Here is a 17043-nt window from a genome sequence, read left to right on the forward strand (position 1 = left end):
CCCGATCGCACACAGACCCGATCGCACACATTTTGTATCGGGTTTGCGTATTTCTGTGCACACAAGAATATTGTGCTTTACAGAAATACACAAACCCGATACAAAATGTGTGCGATCGGGTCTGTGTGCGATCGGGCCTGTGTGCAATCGGGCCTGTGTGCGATCGGGCCTGTGTCCGATGGAGCCTGTGTCCGATCGGGCCTGTGTCCGATCGGGACTGTGTCCGATCGGGAAATATTGCCGTGTCCGATCGGTTATGTGCGCAATCGGGACTCACTCAATCGAAGTGGTCCGATCTGCGCCGACTGCACTTACTTTTCCTTTACCGCTAAACTTGTACCCCCCCATGTCCTAACGGATAGTGTATGCTCCGTCCACGTTGTTCTTAGGTCCATGGATATGTGTATGTGTGTTAGGGCAAATTAGAATTAGGCTAGGATCAGAATCAAACTTTCTAGGTCTGAACCGCTACATCCATGAAGGCCGAATGGTGAAAATGTATTGGGGTGCTCTTAGCGGATGTGCTTAGCAGCTGCACTATACGGGAGAGGCTCAATTGCGCACAGAACAATTGGACACGATGCAATTGCACACAGTGCTATTAGACACATAATGTTGCGCACAGTTCTTTTGCGCACCGTTCATTTGGACACAGTTCTTATACGCACCGTACAATTGGACACCGTTGCTTTTGGACACAGAGTAATCGAATAATGTAAAACACACAGACACACGTGTATGCATGTAGAGCCCTGTTTGGCAATTTTGCTAATTTGTTAATAATAAATCTTTCTAAATCAGCGTTTGTTAAATTGGACAGTTCTTTTACGCACATTGATGCAAAACCTCTTATAACAGATGCCAACACGAAACTGCGAAAGAAGTAGTGCCACAATCATAAAACTTGGATGATTGATGATTGGAAGAATTGATGATGGAATGTGATATGGTCCGATGAATCATCGTTTACTTTATTCCCTACAAACGACCGGGTTTATGTATGGAGAACTCCCAAAGAAGAACTCCCAAAGAGTAGGCAGTCCAATCTACGATCTACTCCCCACAGTCGAGCACGGGGGCGGCTCCGTAATGATTTGGGCGGCTATATCATGGTATTCCGCTAGCCCGATTATTACCCTCAATGGCCGTATTATTGCGAATGAATATCCCGACATCCTCAACGATGAAATTCTTACTGTGACCAGTATATTGCTGCCAAACACTGTCATATTCCAAGACGATAATGCGTTCGTACACACGGCCAAAAAAGTTTAGTCTTGGTTCGAGGAGCATCGGAATATTATCAAGTATCTTCTCTGGCCAGCACAATCGCCAGATCTTAACATCATCGAGCCGCTATAGGGAGTTTTGGACAGAGAATGAGGAGCAGATTTCCACCTCCATCAGCATTGAGGCAATTGACGGAGGTATTGGTGGAAGAATGGGACAACAGTCCGTTGGATATCCGTACACTCTACGAATCTATTCCACGACAAATTACAGCTGCCTTAAAAACAAACGGCGGACCTAAACCTTATTAATTAACAAATATTGTGTGTTAGTCAAGTGATCACATTATTTTGTCCAACCCCCTGTACATTTTCGCAATAAATTTTCTGTATTATTAAATAGGCCAGGTATGGTTAAGAAAAAATTGATGTTAATTACAGCTGGCAACATTGAAGAATTCTAATTAGTATTTTATATGTTATAACATATAATTAAAAATCTGAATGTCACAAATACTCAGTAGCAGAGTGGATAAAGTAAACGACTTCATAACACTAGCGGCGCCTGTGGTATTAGGTTCGAATCTTGATTTCGGTAAGCGGAAATAATTTAAAAATAACACAGCCCCACAAAAAAAAGTTGTCTAGCCCTAAGACCAGACCAGTGTATTCTTATGTATTTTGACCCGCTGAATCTGAATCCAAGGTCAGAATTGAAGAATTACTAGCTTTAACGTCCCTAACCTCAAAAAACTCATAATTTCACGAAACGGGCACTTTTGCTAGACGTATCCACCCCTCGGTCTGCGGAACTAAAATAATATGAACATGTTTTTTGAAGTATTTTGACCCGCTGAATACGAATCCGTGGTCAGAAATGCTCCATCAGGTTTCAAATCCTCCCTAAATTAAAAAATGCATTAAAATTCCCCCCCCCCAACTGCTTCTTGAGCTATTTTCTTGATTTATTAAGTTCTACTACAAAATTCTTGATCAATCAAGAGTCTGCTAAAAAACGATTGAATTTTTTACTTTAAGTAGAGTATAAGTTTTTTCTTCACCTTGCAAAACAGTCTATTAGAGCTGCAAACTAACAGGTCATATCTGACAATGACAGTACCTGCCATGTGGAAGAAGCCACAAAATCTGGAAGATTGTTACTTTTGTATGATAAATCTGAGTAGAATAAATGCCTCAAGAAAGTCAAGCTTTTATGCTAATGTTTCAAGCCAAACAAGACCTATGGTTTCGTGTCAGCCAGCGATAGCGCAGATCATGATCAGACAACGGTTACGAGTTCGACTTCCAATTTTGAAAAGATAGATATCGATCAAGATTCGAATCATGAATCTGAAAATGATGCTGCAACCGACAGTGACAGTGAAGAAAACGATCATGATTACTATAAAACATATTCTTCCTTGGAGAAAAACACTATAAATGTTAAACAAGAAGACTTAAATGATTTAGTTCGAGATTTAGGATTACCTAAAGATAGTGCTAAATACCTTGTTTCCTGGATGAAAGGAAACAAGTTAGTACCAAAGAAAGTGAAATCTTCCTACTATCGTGATAAGGAGAAAGAATTTCGCAAATATTTTAATGAGGATAAAGATATATCTTTAGTATATTGCCATGACATCGAGGGATTAATGAAGGAACTAAAACCCAATTGCTATAAAAGCGATGAGTGGAGGTTGTTTATTGACTCTTCCAAAAGAAGCCTCAAAGCAGTATTACTACACAATACAAATGTGTATGCTCCAGTTCCTATAATGCATTCAGTTGTAACAAAAGAAGAATATGAGAAACTGAAAATAGTTCTAGAGAAAATTAAGTACTCAGAGCACAACTGGCAAATTTGTGGAGATTAAAAACTTTTAACTATATTATTGGGGCAACAATCAGGCTTCACGAAGAAACGTGCTTCTTGTGCGAATGGGACAGCAGAGATCGCTAGAACCATTACAACAGAAAAGTATAGCCAGCAAGAACGTCCTTAAAACCTGGGCACAGTATAACCAGTATGCCCACTCGCTCTTTTGTTTCACGTTCGCGCCGATCCGTACTGCGCATCCGACATATTTTTATTCTGACCAATCACAGGATTTTTGTACGTGTGTTAGTGCAAAGTCGGTGTGACATTGAAAAATTCGCAGTGTTGACGAATAACGCGTAAATACTTTTATACGTTGGAGCAAGTAACTACATTAATTACTTTTATTAGAACATTAATTTTCATAGGCCATTTCCATTTACAATAAATAATGTACACTAGTTGGTATGCGCCTTTCCTGGATACGATCCTGAAAAGGGCCCAGGCACTTTTAGCCGTTGATACACTATTGGCGAGAATAAAAACATGGCGGAAAATTGAGACCGCCCAGATCAAAGGTGCCGACAGAGAGTAGACATACTGGTTATACTGTGACCTGGGCATATGAACGTTGTAAACGACCCCTTAGTTAATCCTTCAAAAGTTCTACTTCCACCTCTTCACATTAAACTGGGTCTAATCAAACAATTGGTTAAGGCTCTAGATAAAAAGGGTAAATGCTTCCAATATCTTCAAGGAAAGTTTACGAACATCTCCGACGCAAAATTAAAGGAAGGAATCTTTGATGGACCTATAATCAGAACACTGATGAGGGATGAAACTTTTGTTACTACGATGAATGATACAGAGAAAGCTGCTTGGTTGAGTTTCAAAAATGTCGTCAAAAATTTCCTAGGTAATTACAAAAGTCCAATGTACAAAGAAATAGTGTCTGAAATGGTTGAAAACTATAGAAGAATGGGTTGCCTGATGAATCTAAAGCTGCATTTTTTTGATTCTCATGTAGATTACTTGCCAGAAAATCTAGGCGATTATAGTGAGGAACACGGAGAACGATTCCATCAGAACATTCAAGAAATGGAGCGTCGATATCAAGGGAGGTGGGACGTAAATATGATGGCCGACTTTTGTTGGATGCTAAAAAGGGAAGTATCACCGAGGAGAAAGAAGCGTAAGAGAAAACCATTGCACAGATCCTTTGAGAGTAAAAGAGTCCGATATCACAAGCAGAGATAGTGATTGAAATGTTTTTGCAGCTCTAATAGACTGTTTTGCAAGGTAAAGAAAAAACTTATACTCTACTTAAAGTAAAAAATTCAATCGTTTTTTAGCAGACTCTTGATTGATCAAGAATTTTGTAGTAGAGCTTCATAAATCAAGAAAATAGCTTAAGAAGCAGTTGGGGAGGAAGGAATTTTATTGCATTTTTTTAGTTTAGGAAGGATTTGAGACCTGATGGAGCATTTCTGACCACGGATTCGTATTCAGCGGGTCAAAATACTAAAAAAAACATGTTTATATTATTTTAGTTCCGCAGACCGAGGGGTGGGTACGTCTAGCAAAAGTGCCCGTTTCGTGAAATTATAAGTTTTTTGAGGTTAGGGACGTTAAAGCTAGTAATTCTTCAATTCTGACCTCGGATTCAGATTCAGCGGGTCAAAATACATAAGAATACACTGGTCTGGTCTTAGGGCCAGACAACTTTTTTTGTAGGGCTGTGTAATTAATACGCATATATTAATTTAATTAAATAGAAAAACTTTCAGAATAAATTACAAATATGTATTATAGTACAAACGTAAAAAGAATTATACATCAGTGAAAAAAGTACAAATTTATTTTTCATATATTTTTAATCTAGTTCAGGCTAGCTAATTACTAGACATTCATATTAATCTGCTACTATACTCATTTGTTATACTTCAATATTATTAAGGATTTTTAATATAACTATAATCTTCTAAAAATTGTCTAATAGTTGCCTAAACTACACTACCTAGTAGCTAGGTAACTTTTCTCAGTTCGCTATGAGACAATATATTTGTCCAGTACCTAAAATTTAAAAGCGTTACGTTACTGTCTCAGCGCTATCTACTTCGGCTAGACAAGGGCAACATAAGACACGTATGATGATCCGGCAACGACAAGCTAAGGACAGATGGCAGCACCGAGATGCCGACCTAACGTCAGATTGACTGCTGCAGCGGCAGCGCGCGCGTTGTAGGTTTTTCCCGTTTTACAGTTATCACCCATCTTTTCCTTCTCTCTGGGTCTTTTGGAAACTCGTGTCCACCCATATTAGAACATTTAAACACGCAGCACATAGGCATTTTGCCGAACAACGGTGTTAGCTCCAACCTTTGACTATATAATCATGGACTGCCAGTTGGCTTTTTTCGATTTAATGGACATGAAACGCGCCCTCAGGTCCTAAACGGCAGAAAATGGAAACATCAAGTGAGATTCCGATGGTAAATGGTGAGAAAAGAAGGTGTCATATATCACTATTCTACGATTTCTAGCAAATTATCAATCTGCTAAAAGTCGTAAAATAGTGGTGTGTGTGTTCAGGCAGTCTTGCTATCCTTGCTATTATACATTCTTACATTATAAGAAAAGAACGAATTAAATTTAAAAAGAATGAAATAAATACAGAATGTTAAATATGAATTATTTTATTATTTATTTAAACTAAAATATATGTATATGTAATTTACAGGGTGTCAGACTCGTATGTAGCCAACCTAAAAATTGCGGTAGACTGGGTTAAACTGAGAAGAAGAGTCATGTACCGTTGTACAAAATTAGCAATAGTTATCGCGTAATTGATAAAAACGTCTAGTCGAATGAACGCACAAGGAGCGAAAGGCTGGACCCGGAGGATGCAAAATGCTTTATTTGTTTATATCTCCTAGGACACAGTAGCGAGAGGTGGAGTCACGTCGCTCGTCACTCAATGCCTGCCAGGTCCGGCCTTTCGCTCCTTGTGCGTTCATTCAACTAGACGTTTTTATCAATTACGCGGTAACTATTGCTAATTTTGCACAACGGTACATGACTCTTCTTCTCAGTTTAACCCAATCTACCGTAATTTTTAGATTGGCTACAAACGAGTCTGACACCCTGTATATTACATAACATATATTTTAGTTTGAATAAATAATAAAATATTTCATATTTAACATTCTGTATTTATTTCATTCTTTTTAAATTTAATTCGTTCTTTTCTTATAATGTAAGAATGTATAATAGCAAGGGTAGCAAGACTGCCTGAACACACACACTACTATTTTACGACTTTTAGCAGATTGATAATGTTTGGAGAATCGTACGACGGAACCGGGCCCGAATAAGAAAATTGAAATGCGGGCTCACTTCGAACTTCGCGCTCTGCAGCTACCCAACGCATACGGGCTCTCCTTATTGGTCCGCGCTCCCTACCTGTCGAGCGCATACGATTGGCCACTGCTTCGCATGGCAACGTTCCCCATTGGTTGGTACCACTAACCGTCGGGGCTCTCTTTTGGGTCCGCGCTCTCTGTAATAGACGAGCGTTTTCGGACTTGGCAACCAGTTACGCCAGTATCTCAGTACGTCATGTCACGCATGTACGTGTGTCGGGAAGCGCGCGATAAGTTGCGTCATCCCTCGAGTGAAAGCTATCTGTGTCCGTAAGGACTCTGGCGCTTGTCCGCCATCTAAGACCCTGTGTCCGTAAGGACTCTGGCGCTTGTCCGCCATCTAAGACCCTGTGTCCGTAAGGACTCTGGCGCTTGTCCGCCATCTAAGACTCTGTGTCCGTAAGGACTCTGGCGCTTGTCCGCCATCTAAGACTGTGCGTCCGCAAGGACCCGTGCGCTCGCTCGCACCAGGCAAATAACGGCTTCGGCCGTAAGAACCGTGCGCTCGCTCGCACTCAGAAAATCACTCGCCGCTGTGGTCTACGCCGCCGCTGTTGTCTACGCCGCCGCTGTGGTCTACGCCGCCGCTGTTGTCTACGCCGCCGCTGTTGTCTACGCCGCCGCTGTTGTCTACGCCGCCGCTGTTGTCTACGTCGCCACTGTTGTCTCCGTCGCCGCGGTTGTCTACGTGGCCGTTGCCGTCTTCACCGACACCGCTCGGATCATCTCAACGTCTCGTCGGCGTTCCGGACGCACGACCATCCCTGCCCAGCATCTCGATTCTTCATCGGACCAGATAAGCCCCCCGTGATAAAACCTGTCGCCATCGACCCATCGGCCCATCGGCCCCCGAGCGCGGATCTATGTCAAACCCCCCTCGCTAGTTTTATATAAGCTAAGATTAATCTATTGTATCCAGCGTAAACTATAGAAAGGTAACGCGTGAGCGTTCTCACCGCGTGCGATCTCCAAACAGATAATTTGCTAAAAATCGTAGAATAGTGATATATGACACCTTCTTTTCTCACTATTTACCATCGGAATCTCACTTGATGTTTCCATTTTCTGCCGTTTAGGACCTGAGGGCGCGTTTCATGTCCATTAGACAGCAAAGCATTGTAAAGACAGGAAAAGTGGGGGTAACTAGCAGTCCATGATTATATAGTCAAAGGCTCCAACAGTTCCGTAATCACTTATGGGCTAGCAGACGCGCCTTTGGTCGGCAGCTCCCTAGCGCTCCTAGCGGGCAAAAGTGGCTGCCCGGATCCTCATTGGCTAGCTCATGACTGGGTACCAGTGAGATTAAATTTCCACTCGGGTGCTGTGTAATGATTCTTTGAGCGAGAAAATATATCAGACAGAGGAAACTAGACCAAGATTTGAATCTGGAACCTTTCGCTTGCCAATTTCTTTTTCAACTAAGCTATCCAGGACCGCACTCTGACCCTTCCTTACTTGCATACTCTATATATTATGTTTCGTAACAAAGCAGCGAACAATACACTAACTGTGCGACTCCAAAGTAATGTTTACCGGTTTGCTCGATGATTTGATAAACTATCATTCAGGAGAGGACTTCCTTTAAATAATATAAACATTCTCCTCCATTACTCTGTACTCGAACAGGTTAGTCTCGAAGTGAGCAAATAGAAACGAACATGATCTCTAGCAACCCATTTAAGCACGTATATAATTCTAAAAAGATCACAGATGTACGAGGGTGAGTCAAAAATTATCTGCACTTTTCGCTCTACAATTTATTTACACAAAAATAGGGGTTCAATTGGTACACCATTTTTCAACATAGTCTCCTCCCTTGGCAATGCACTTGGTCTAGCCGTCCACAAGCTTGCATATTCCTTCCGAGAAGAAGATTTTCGGTTGGTCGCAAAGCCACTTTTGCACCGTTTACTGCAGCCCAGATCTTGCTCCCTCCGACTTTCATCTGTTTGGGCCGCTCAAGGATGCTTTGCGAGGTCGCTAATTTTCTACAGACGTAGACGTGCAGGAAGCGGTGCAAAAGTGGCTTTGCGACCAATCGAAAACCTTCTTCTTGGAAGGAATACGCAAGATTGTGGACCGCTGGACCAAGTGCATTGCCAAGGGAGGAGACTATGTTGAAAAATGATGTATACATTGAACCCCTATTTTTGTGTAAATAAATTGTAGAACGAAAAGTGCAGATAATTTTTGACTCACTCTCGTAATTTGAGATCATCTACCTAAAAAGTATCAATGCTTAGTCTGTATCAACTGTAAACAGTTGGACTGTATTGGAACTTCTTCCCCAGCAGTACTCCCTCTTTATAAAATAGTCAGATTGTGATAGCTTGTGTGTTAGAAACTCTACTTGCATAGTTAAAAACATTCATCCTATTCCATTCATAATAAGTTCCCTAGTCAATTTCACTTCTACAACACTTCCAGATAATACCGGATAGAAATCCAATTTTTAATTATTGTCTAGGATCCTGCGGAAAATATAGATACCCTAAAGTCTGGACATTATCCTTTCCTGATTTTATTTCGTTGACACTATTCTTAAACTCTTACTGATCTTAACCAAATTTGGCATAATTACTCTTCACGACCTTGCGGAAAACATGGACTACCATGAAACTGGACATTTCACTTTTGATTTCATCCCCTTAACACTAACGGGCAACGCCAAGTAGTTTAAAGGATCAGTTAAAATCGTCACTCGGCATTAATAAGACAACGGTAAAAATGCCGAATAGGGGACCCCGCTCCTACGAACTTGACCTTGACATATGTTGTCAAGGACACCTAACTGAGTAACGTAAAAAAGGTTTCAGCCGTCGCTTGTTGTTCGTTAAAAAGTTATTAGGAAAAAAGTTTGGTTTATGTGTAAGTTGCAAGTGCGTTAGTACGGCGCGCTACGCGCGCCCCACCCCCGTCCCTTCCCGCTCCCCCCCCCCACCCCACCTGCTCTCTCTCCCCACCTCCTTCCCCGCACTTCCAACTTACCACCCTATCTATGATGATACCACCTTATATATGAACGAGCTATACTACTCAAACGCTAAGAACAACGACGACAACCTTTAAACGTCTCAATACAAATGTTGACGAATCCGTTCGCTACACAAACAGGGAGAGATCGTACTTAACACAACGTATTAAATAGTGTCATAAAAGTATGGTTCGATTTTACGAAATTGTTATGTTGTGTCATCGCTCCGAGTAACGTATAAAAAGTTTTAGCCGTCGTTCGTTGTTTATCAAAAAGATATTAATAAAAAAATAACTGCAAAGAAATGAAAAATTAATATATAAAAACCACGACCTGGAAGGATAATTAAAATATTTTTTAAAAAACACGACATAGAGCGATAAATAGGAAAACGATGACATACACGGTAATTGGAAACAAACAGTGAGTGAATGAGGAGGGGTAGAAGAGAGGAAGCAGGTGGGACGGGGGAGGGGGCGGGAGGGGGAGGAGGCGGGATGGGAGGGGGTAAGGCGCGCGTAGCGCGCTGTGCTAAACGCACTTGCAACTTACGTGTTTATGAAAATTTTTGGCAATAACTTTTTTACGAACAGCGAGCGACGGCTAAAACCTTTTTTACGTTACTCAGTAAGGTGTCCTTGACAATATTGTCACATATATATGTGACAAGGTCAAGTTCGTAGGAGCGGGGTCCCCTAGTCGACATTTTTACCGAGGGGTTTTTAGCTGGTATTCCCGCTTCACGGGTGAGTCCGGCATAACCATCCAGGACCGGCCTGATGGTATACGTAAATGCGTTTTCCCCTCTCGGAGAAAAAAAGGTTAGGATAGGATACCTGTCATACGCTGTCATACGACAGCAACGCCAATGCCATGTTGCGACAGAAAAGTGAGATGGATTTTGGCCTGGTTGACCACGACGACGACCACGACGACGACCACGATGACGATGTTTCTTAATAAAAATTACGTAAAAATTCAGACTCGTGGACTTTGCATTGCAATATCTCTACTCATGGGGCACGTAGGAAAAAAGTAAAAATACTTTTATTATGCAAATCGTACCCAAGCTATCGATTAAGCGCAGTCTCAAGTTCGTGGGATCAGCCATTGTTGAGATCCAAAAATCTGAGGGCCCGTCAAGTCGTGTACTCGCGTAAACTTACACGGTCTGTCTCGCGCGCGCGGTACTAGCTGCGCTTACACTTGGCGCGAGACACTACCGTGTCTCGTGATACGCAGGTTACGCTACGCAATTTACGCTCCATGTGAAAGCACCCTAAGGCCTCAGTCTGCGCCGCTCCCGTATAACATCGGTTGGTGTCGATACGACAGGTATCCTAACCCCACAACTGTCAGATTTTAACAATTCATAGCTGTCTTATTAGTGCCGAGCGACGATTTTAACTTGCAGATATTTTTTACAGGCCAAAATAGACGATCCTGTGAATTTTTATCACAAATGGAGAGTGAGAGGCTCTCTCAGTATTACCTGAGAGAGTATGAAGGATCTCAATGAGAACTACGATGTAACAATAGTAAAGTAGGAAACTACCTGATAAGTTATCTCGCGTTTCCTACTATACCGACTAAATCACATGGTAGGTAAGTACCAATATGTAGTACACAGAATTGAGGTTCATGATGCATAGCGCCATATGCGTACATGCGCGCTCAATTCGGCCGTCGAGCTTTGAGCGGTAGTGGGGGAAGAGGAAACAACGCTTTAGAAATCGATCTGGAATGTGGGTCTGCTGACTCATTGTCCGTTCTTACTTCAGAACCGTCTTAAGATACTAATATAATTCCGAGATTGGCTTAGTCATAAGACAGTCATTGTGCATTACTTTAAGACAAAGATTTAAAACATAAAACATTGTTAATAAGAGAATACGGCTCTGACGAATAAATATCAATGAATAAAAAGGCTAAGAGCCTTGACTAGGTGTTAGTGTCACAATAGTATAAGTTTAGTTTATTTAAAACATAAAAATTACAAACGTTTTAACCTTTGACTTTTATATTTAAATTATTTTCTTTTACTCTTCTTCTTTTTATACACTGAGGATGGTCTAAAGACCGAAACGTTTGTAATTTTTATGTTTTAAATTACTAAAACAACTTTGAGTGACAAAATTTTCAAAAAGTGTGGAAAAAAGTAGTAAAATCGTAACGTCCAGTGAATAAGAAACAATTTTAAAAGAGAAAAACAATAGACAACTATTTATAGATTGTAAAATGTCAAATGTATTGTGTAAAATTAAAGATACTTTAAATCCAAAAACTTTTGTATGATAAAAATTAAATTCATGTTTAATGCACTGATTGCACTAATTGATGAGACATTTCTTGAGATTAATGACTCGCTTCTGAACTTCATATTCAAACAATAATTGTAGGAATTGTATGCACAAAATATAAATTAAAAATTGAAAGGTTGACGCAGTACAGTAGAATAAGTATTAACACAATATAATATAAACAAATAACTGAAAATAAATGATAGATATAAATGAAAGATCTTGAATCCTATATAGTTTTTATGAAACATCCTGCATATTAGGTAAAAATCTGTATAGCTCTCCTGTTACTTACGCATCAAGTTATATGTATATACTTATTAAACAAGTACCTACTGGTTTTGTATAGATGACTATAGCGTCCACAGCTCTTTTGAATGGTTGAACTCTAGCCATGTCGAGACATCACAAGTACACTTATTTCTTCTGCAACATATTAAATTATATGTTATATTAAAATCATTTAAGAACATGTTCACAAGCACTTGTGCAAAGAAATTATTCAATTAAAAATTCAAATTAAGGAATTTAACAGGTTGTCTACTAAAAAATTATGCATTAGCATTACACAATTGCTTTACCAAAAGAGATTAACAAGCTTTTTAGTCTAAAAGCACAATCTAAGTACACAATACATACATGTGCACTATACAATATAAAATCTATTATATTTAAGCAGATTGTTCTAGAAATACTTTAATGTGTTGAATTATATACATATAATTTTCAAGATTTATCTCATGCTTAGACAAAAACAAATGATCCTTTCATTAAAAATATGTATATACATTATATATATATATAAAAGTTGCATATAGCAAATTACATTAATATTTGAAATAAAATAATAATGTTTATAGAATATTTTATAACATTTACATTGCTGTACCTGAATGCAGACTTCTTTAATTTTTTGGCTCCTGGCTCCTGTCTCCGATCGGAAGTTCATACAGTAATTAACTTGTGTGTGCGGTCGGATTCAAGCCGTAGACGATTTTCGTCTAAGAATTCCATAAAACGTTGTTGGGAGTCGCTCGGAGCACGAGACACCCATCAGAATGCAGATGTGTTGAACCGTTGAACAGAACGTTTACGTAAGTTCAGCACTTATTTTGTTCTCAAATCACTAAACGTACGGAATGCTAACGCAAATCAGGTATCGCACAAATCACAAGTAACTTTGCAACACCAACCGTAATCAACAATCTACAGTATACCGTACAGCCACCGTGTCACAGCACATTGACAACACAAAATGGCGGTGAACTGATCAAGTACCGCGTACGACACAGTCCACCACAGTCGAATATGTCTTTACGACCGTGCGTGTACAATAGTTGACTCTGTCGGTTATCTGTATGTACTACATGATTGCCGTGGTTGACTCGATCGGTCATCTAGATGTACTGCATGATTGATGTGGTTCACTCGGTCGGTAATATCCATGAACCTTATAAGAATCGCTAAATGCTCTGCCAGGCAACGATGTAAACTCCACTGTTCTTACAGCACGCTGTAGTCAGAAAGGAGATACGCTCACAAGCGAGCAGCCGTGTGTGTGTGAGCTCGGCACTTCAGGCCAAAGCCCAGCGACATGGTTGCTCGCTTGATGCGTTATCCCCTCTCCGACCACAGCGTGCTGTAAGAACAGCGGAACTTGCGTCGCTGCTGCCAAGCAGCTGAGCATGCGGAAGGGACAGGCTGGGGGTAGCGCTCGAGACTATCGTTTTCTAACTTTAATACTGCCCGACGCCGGCTGAATGCCGAACTCACAAACTTCTATATATAGGCCGGTATTCACCCACACAGCACTAGATGTCCCATGGATATACATTTTAAGTCCCATTTACGTCCATACGTCCCGGGACTTAAATGGAACTTAAATAGGATATCCTTTTTTGATATAATAGGGATATCCTCATAATATATCCTACGGACATTCAACGTACATACATCCAAGTTGAAATTCATTATCTTAAATTTTTAATATATTATTACGACGTTTATAAACATATTAATTTTTTATTATTGAATTAGTGTTACCTACTTTAAAGAAATCGAATATATTTCTTATTACTAAAAATATTTCATTAATATTAAAGTTGTACATAAATTATATATAATAGAGTTGGGGGGAGAGAGAGAGAGAGAGAGAGAGAGAGGAGGGAGGGGGGGTGCGCGCGCGTGTGTGAGTGAGGGAGTGAGAGAGTGAGACAATGAGAGAGTGAGACAGTGAGAGAGTGGGAGAGCGGAGGGGGAGAGAGAGAGAGAGAGAGAGAGAAGAGAGAGAGAGAGGAGGGAGAGAGAGAGAGAGAGAGAGAGAGAGAGAGAGAGAGAGAGAGAGAGAGAGAGAGAGAGAGTCAGAAGCGAGTGTGATGAAAATTCTTACGTGTTACTGTCAAATAAAAAGACATTTGGATAAAAACAAATTTTAGACAGTTTTAGGGCCCTATGAAATACATAAAAAATTATCTTTTTTCTTTGATAAGTAACCTACTGTTTATTGAATGTCAAGGAAAAGAGATAATTTTTGGCATATTTTACAAGTGTACTAAAACTACAATGTTTTCATCCAAACATGCACAAAAATTTTCATATATGAAATCTTGCTTCTGACGTCACAGTTCAACGTCGCGGGAGGGGGAAGTATTAAAAAGCATTTAGAAATCCATTGGATGTCGAGTGGATATTGTTAGGATCGATTTTATTGTATATAATTACTTCTTTAGGATGTCCTTAGGATGTCCGGGTTTGGATCGCGTATAGAGATCTTATAAGCGGACATAGGGACGTATATCCTTAGTATGTTCTACCGATTTTCACGGATATACCCGGGATGTTTGAAAATCCCTTTAGATATATCCGGTGGACATACTTGGGATCAACTTTTACTGTGTGGGCATAGTCAATTCTTATTTCAAAATCATCTTAAGTATTGTCTTAAGAAACTAATACGGCTCTGTGATTGGTTAAAAACACATTAAGAGTATACTTAATTAAGATGATCTTAAATACAGGATTGGGAAGTAACGCGTTACTTGTAACGCCGTTACCGTTTTCGTTACTTTTTTTCAGTAACGATCGTTACATTTTTATGTCTGTAACGGTAAAGGTGCCTTTTCATACGCAGCATGCAGCAGCAGCAAATTAGTCACGTGATCCAAATTCACTGAGAGCATATTTGCTGCTCATGGAAAAGGAATAGCTGCAGCAGCACTGGCCGGCTAGATCGCGTGTCTGCTGCTTTGCTGTTCGTTCAATTGAACTTCACAGCGATGAAGCAAAATATGGTGAAATTTATTTTGCAGCATCTAGTAACAATTCTTCAACCAATAGCAGCGAGTTGCTGCGGCAGTATGCTGCGCATGAAATGGTACCTTAACGGTAACGTCGTTACATTTTTACAATAATGGTAACGAATTCAGCCGTTACTTTTATCGTTACTTTAGTTCCCTATTATCTTTTATATCCGTTCAATAGATCGTGCGCTGGTCGCGCGCATTATTCTTGATTGAACAAAAATATTCCGATAATGGGCGCTGGAAGTCAATGTCACATGAGAATGCGCTGTAAGCATTTATCGATGTCTCGATTCTGTATGCTTGATGACTTGCTATATAGAAACTAGTTTAAAATTTTAACTTTTAATATTGATTGTTAAATAATAATAATGTAATTTTATAATCTAATGTCTTACTTTAGCATTTCAACAAAGTAACGAAAAAAGTAACGAATCATTACTTTCTAAGTAACGGTAACGGTAACGCGTTACTTTTTTAAGGTAACGTTCCCAACCTTGCTTAAATATAAGAACGGACTATGAATCAGTGATGCCGTTTGAGAACGTCAGCCACATCGCGACAGCGGTGGTGGGGATGGCTCTCGTGCCGCACATAGTATGTACACAGTATAACCAGTAGTTGCACTCTCTGTCGGCACCTTTGATCTGGGCGTTCTCAATTTTCCGCCGTGTTTTTATTCTCGCCAACAGTGTATCAACGGCTAAAAGTGCCTGGGTCGTTTTCAGGATCGTATCCAGAAAGATAAATCAACCGGTGTAAAGAAAACACACAATTGTAAAAAAAAATTTTTTTTATTACTTGTTACAAAATTGTGTTTTCTTTACACCGGTTGATTTGTATCATTATTCTATTAAAAAAAGTATTAAGGTAAGATGATAAAAAAATGAATATTTTACAAGATATTTTGTGATTTATGTCAAAATATTGAAACTTTCAAACCTTAGTAACTCAAAAAGTTCTTAATAAAAAAACTTTATTATAGCGTTTTGCAAAGCTCTCGAGGTCAGCTACAAGAATATGTAATAAAAAATAGGGGATGCTATTTAAAAACATTGGTGTGACCTTTATGTGACCTTAAAATAATTCTTCAAGGTCAAACCAATGGTACCATCTTATGTCCCTGACTGAATTACGGTGCCGTGGCTGGAATCGGCTGGCTACGGCGGGTGCCGAGAAAGCTCGGCGGAAGCGGAGTACCCTCCACTTCCTGGTCCCTGTGAGCCGTGTCCGATACAGGTCAGGTAATGTACCCGAACCCGAGAATCCTCGGTCGAGGCGGAGAGCGCTCCACCCCGTGTGTATCCGGGTACGGTGTGCAGGTAAGCACGCGTGCGCAGTGTCAAGAAAGCTCGACTATGACGGAGTACTCTCCACCGCTGGTTTCCCACTGCGAAGCGTGCGAGAGGATTCGGGTAGCGAGACTTGCGGATGAGCGCGTCGTGCTCGGAAGCTCGTCTCCAAGGAGTAATCTTTTTAGCCCGGTTGCCCCTTTTTATAGGGGCTAATTGTCACGGCTAATTAGCCCGCTCGAGGGTGCGTGCAGAGAGAAGCCTGAGGGTGCTTTTACATGGAGCGTAAATTGCGTAGCGTAACCTGCGTATCACCAATCACAGGATCATGCTGATAGAACCGTTTCAATAATTCCGTTGAACTAGTCCTGTGATTGGCGATACGCAGGTTACGCTACGCAACTTACGCTCCATGTGAAAGCACCCTGAGAGATGTCACGGCCCCGTTTTTCGTGATTGGCGAATGCGATACGCCCTCTGTGGACATTGAAAACGTGGACATTGAACTACGTAGCCAATGTTCACATTTTGCTAAGTGGGTAACGCAGATTTGCACAATTTTAGCCCCGTCCCGCGCTATGGTTAGATCCCATGCAATGATCTTGTACTTAAAATAATCTTAAGTACAAGAGCATCGCACAGGAACTGACTATAGCACGAAACGTAACCAAAATTTCGCAAATCTGCGTTACCTACTTGGCAAAATGTGGA

General features: G+C 40.4%; 1 protein-coding gene across 2 annotated transcripts in view; it reads right to left on the reverse strand.

Moving 5' to 3' along the window:
* Positions 1-13686, reverse strand: part of LOC105559819 (zinc finger protein 423-like) — a 23736-nt gene extending 10050 nt beyond the window's left edge. Inside the window, exons 1-2 of one of the 2 annotated variants that reach the window (XM_012008422.1) lie at positions 12631-13686; positions 12078-12167 (exon numbers count right to left, since the gene is read on the reverse strand). In XM_012008422.1, the coding sequence (XP_011863812.1) occupies positions 12078-12137 (60 nt within the window). In that variant the 5' untranslated portion in view covers positions 12138-12167; positions 12631-13686. Of the gene's footprint in view, positions 1-12077; positions 12168-12620 lie in introns of both variants that reach the window. The other variant, XM_012008423.1, reaches the window with a different exon arrangement.
* Positions 13687-17043: the final 3357 nt, after the last annotated feature.

This window comes from Vollenhovia emeryi, unplaced genomic scaffold (assembly GCF_000949405.1).
Source record: "Vollenhovia emeryi isolate VEMERY1.0 unplaced genomic scaffold, V.emery_V1.0 DF939253.1, whole genome shotgun sequence".
Lineage (NCBI taxonomy): Eukaryota > Metazoa > Arthropoda > Insecta > Hymenoptera > Formicidae > Vollenhovia > Vollenhovia emeryi.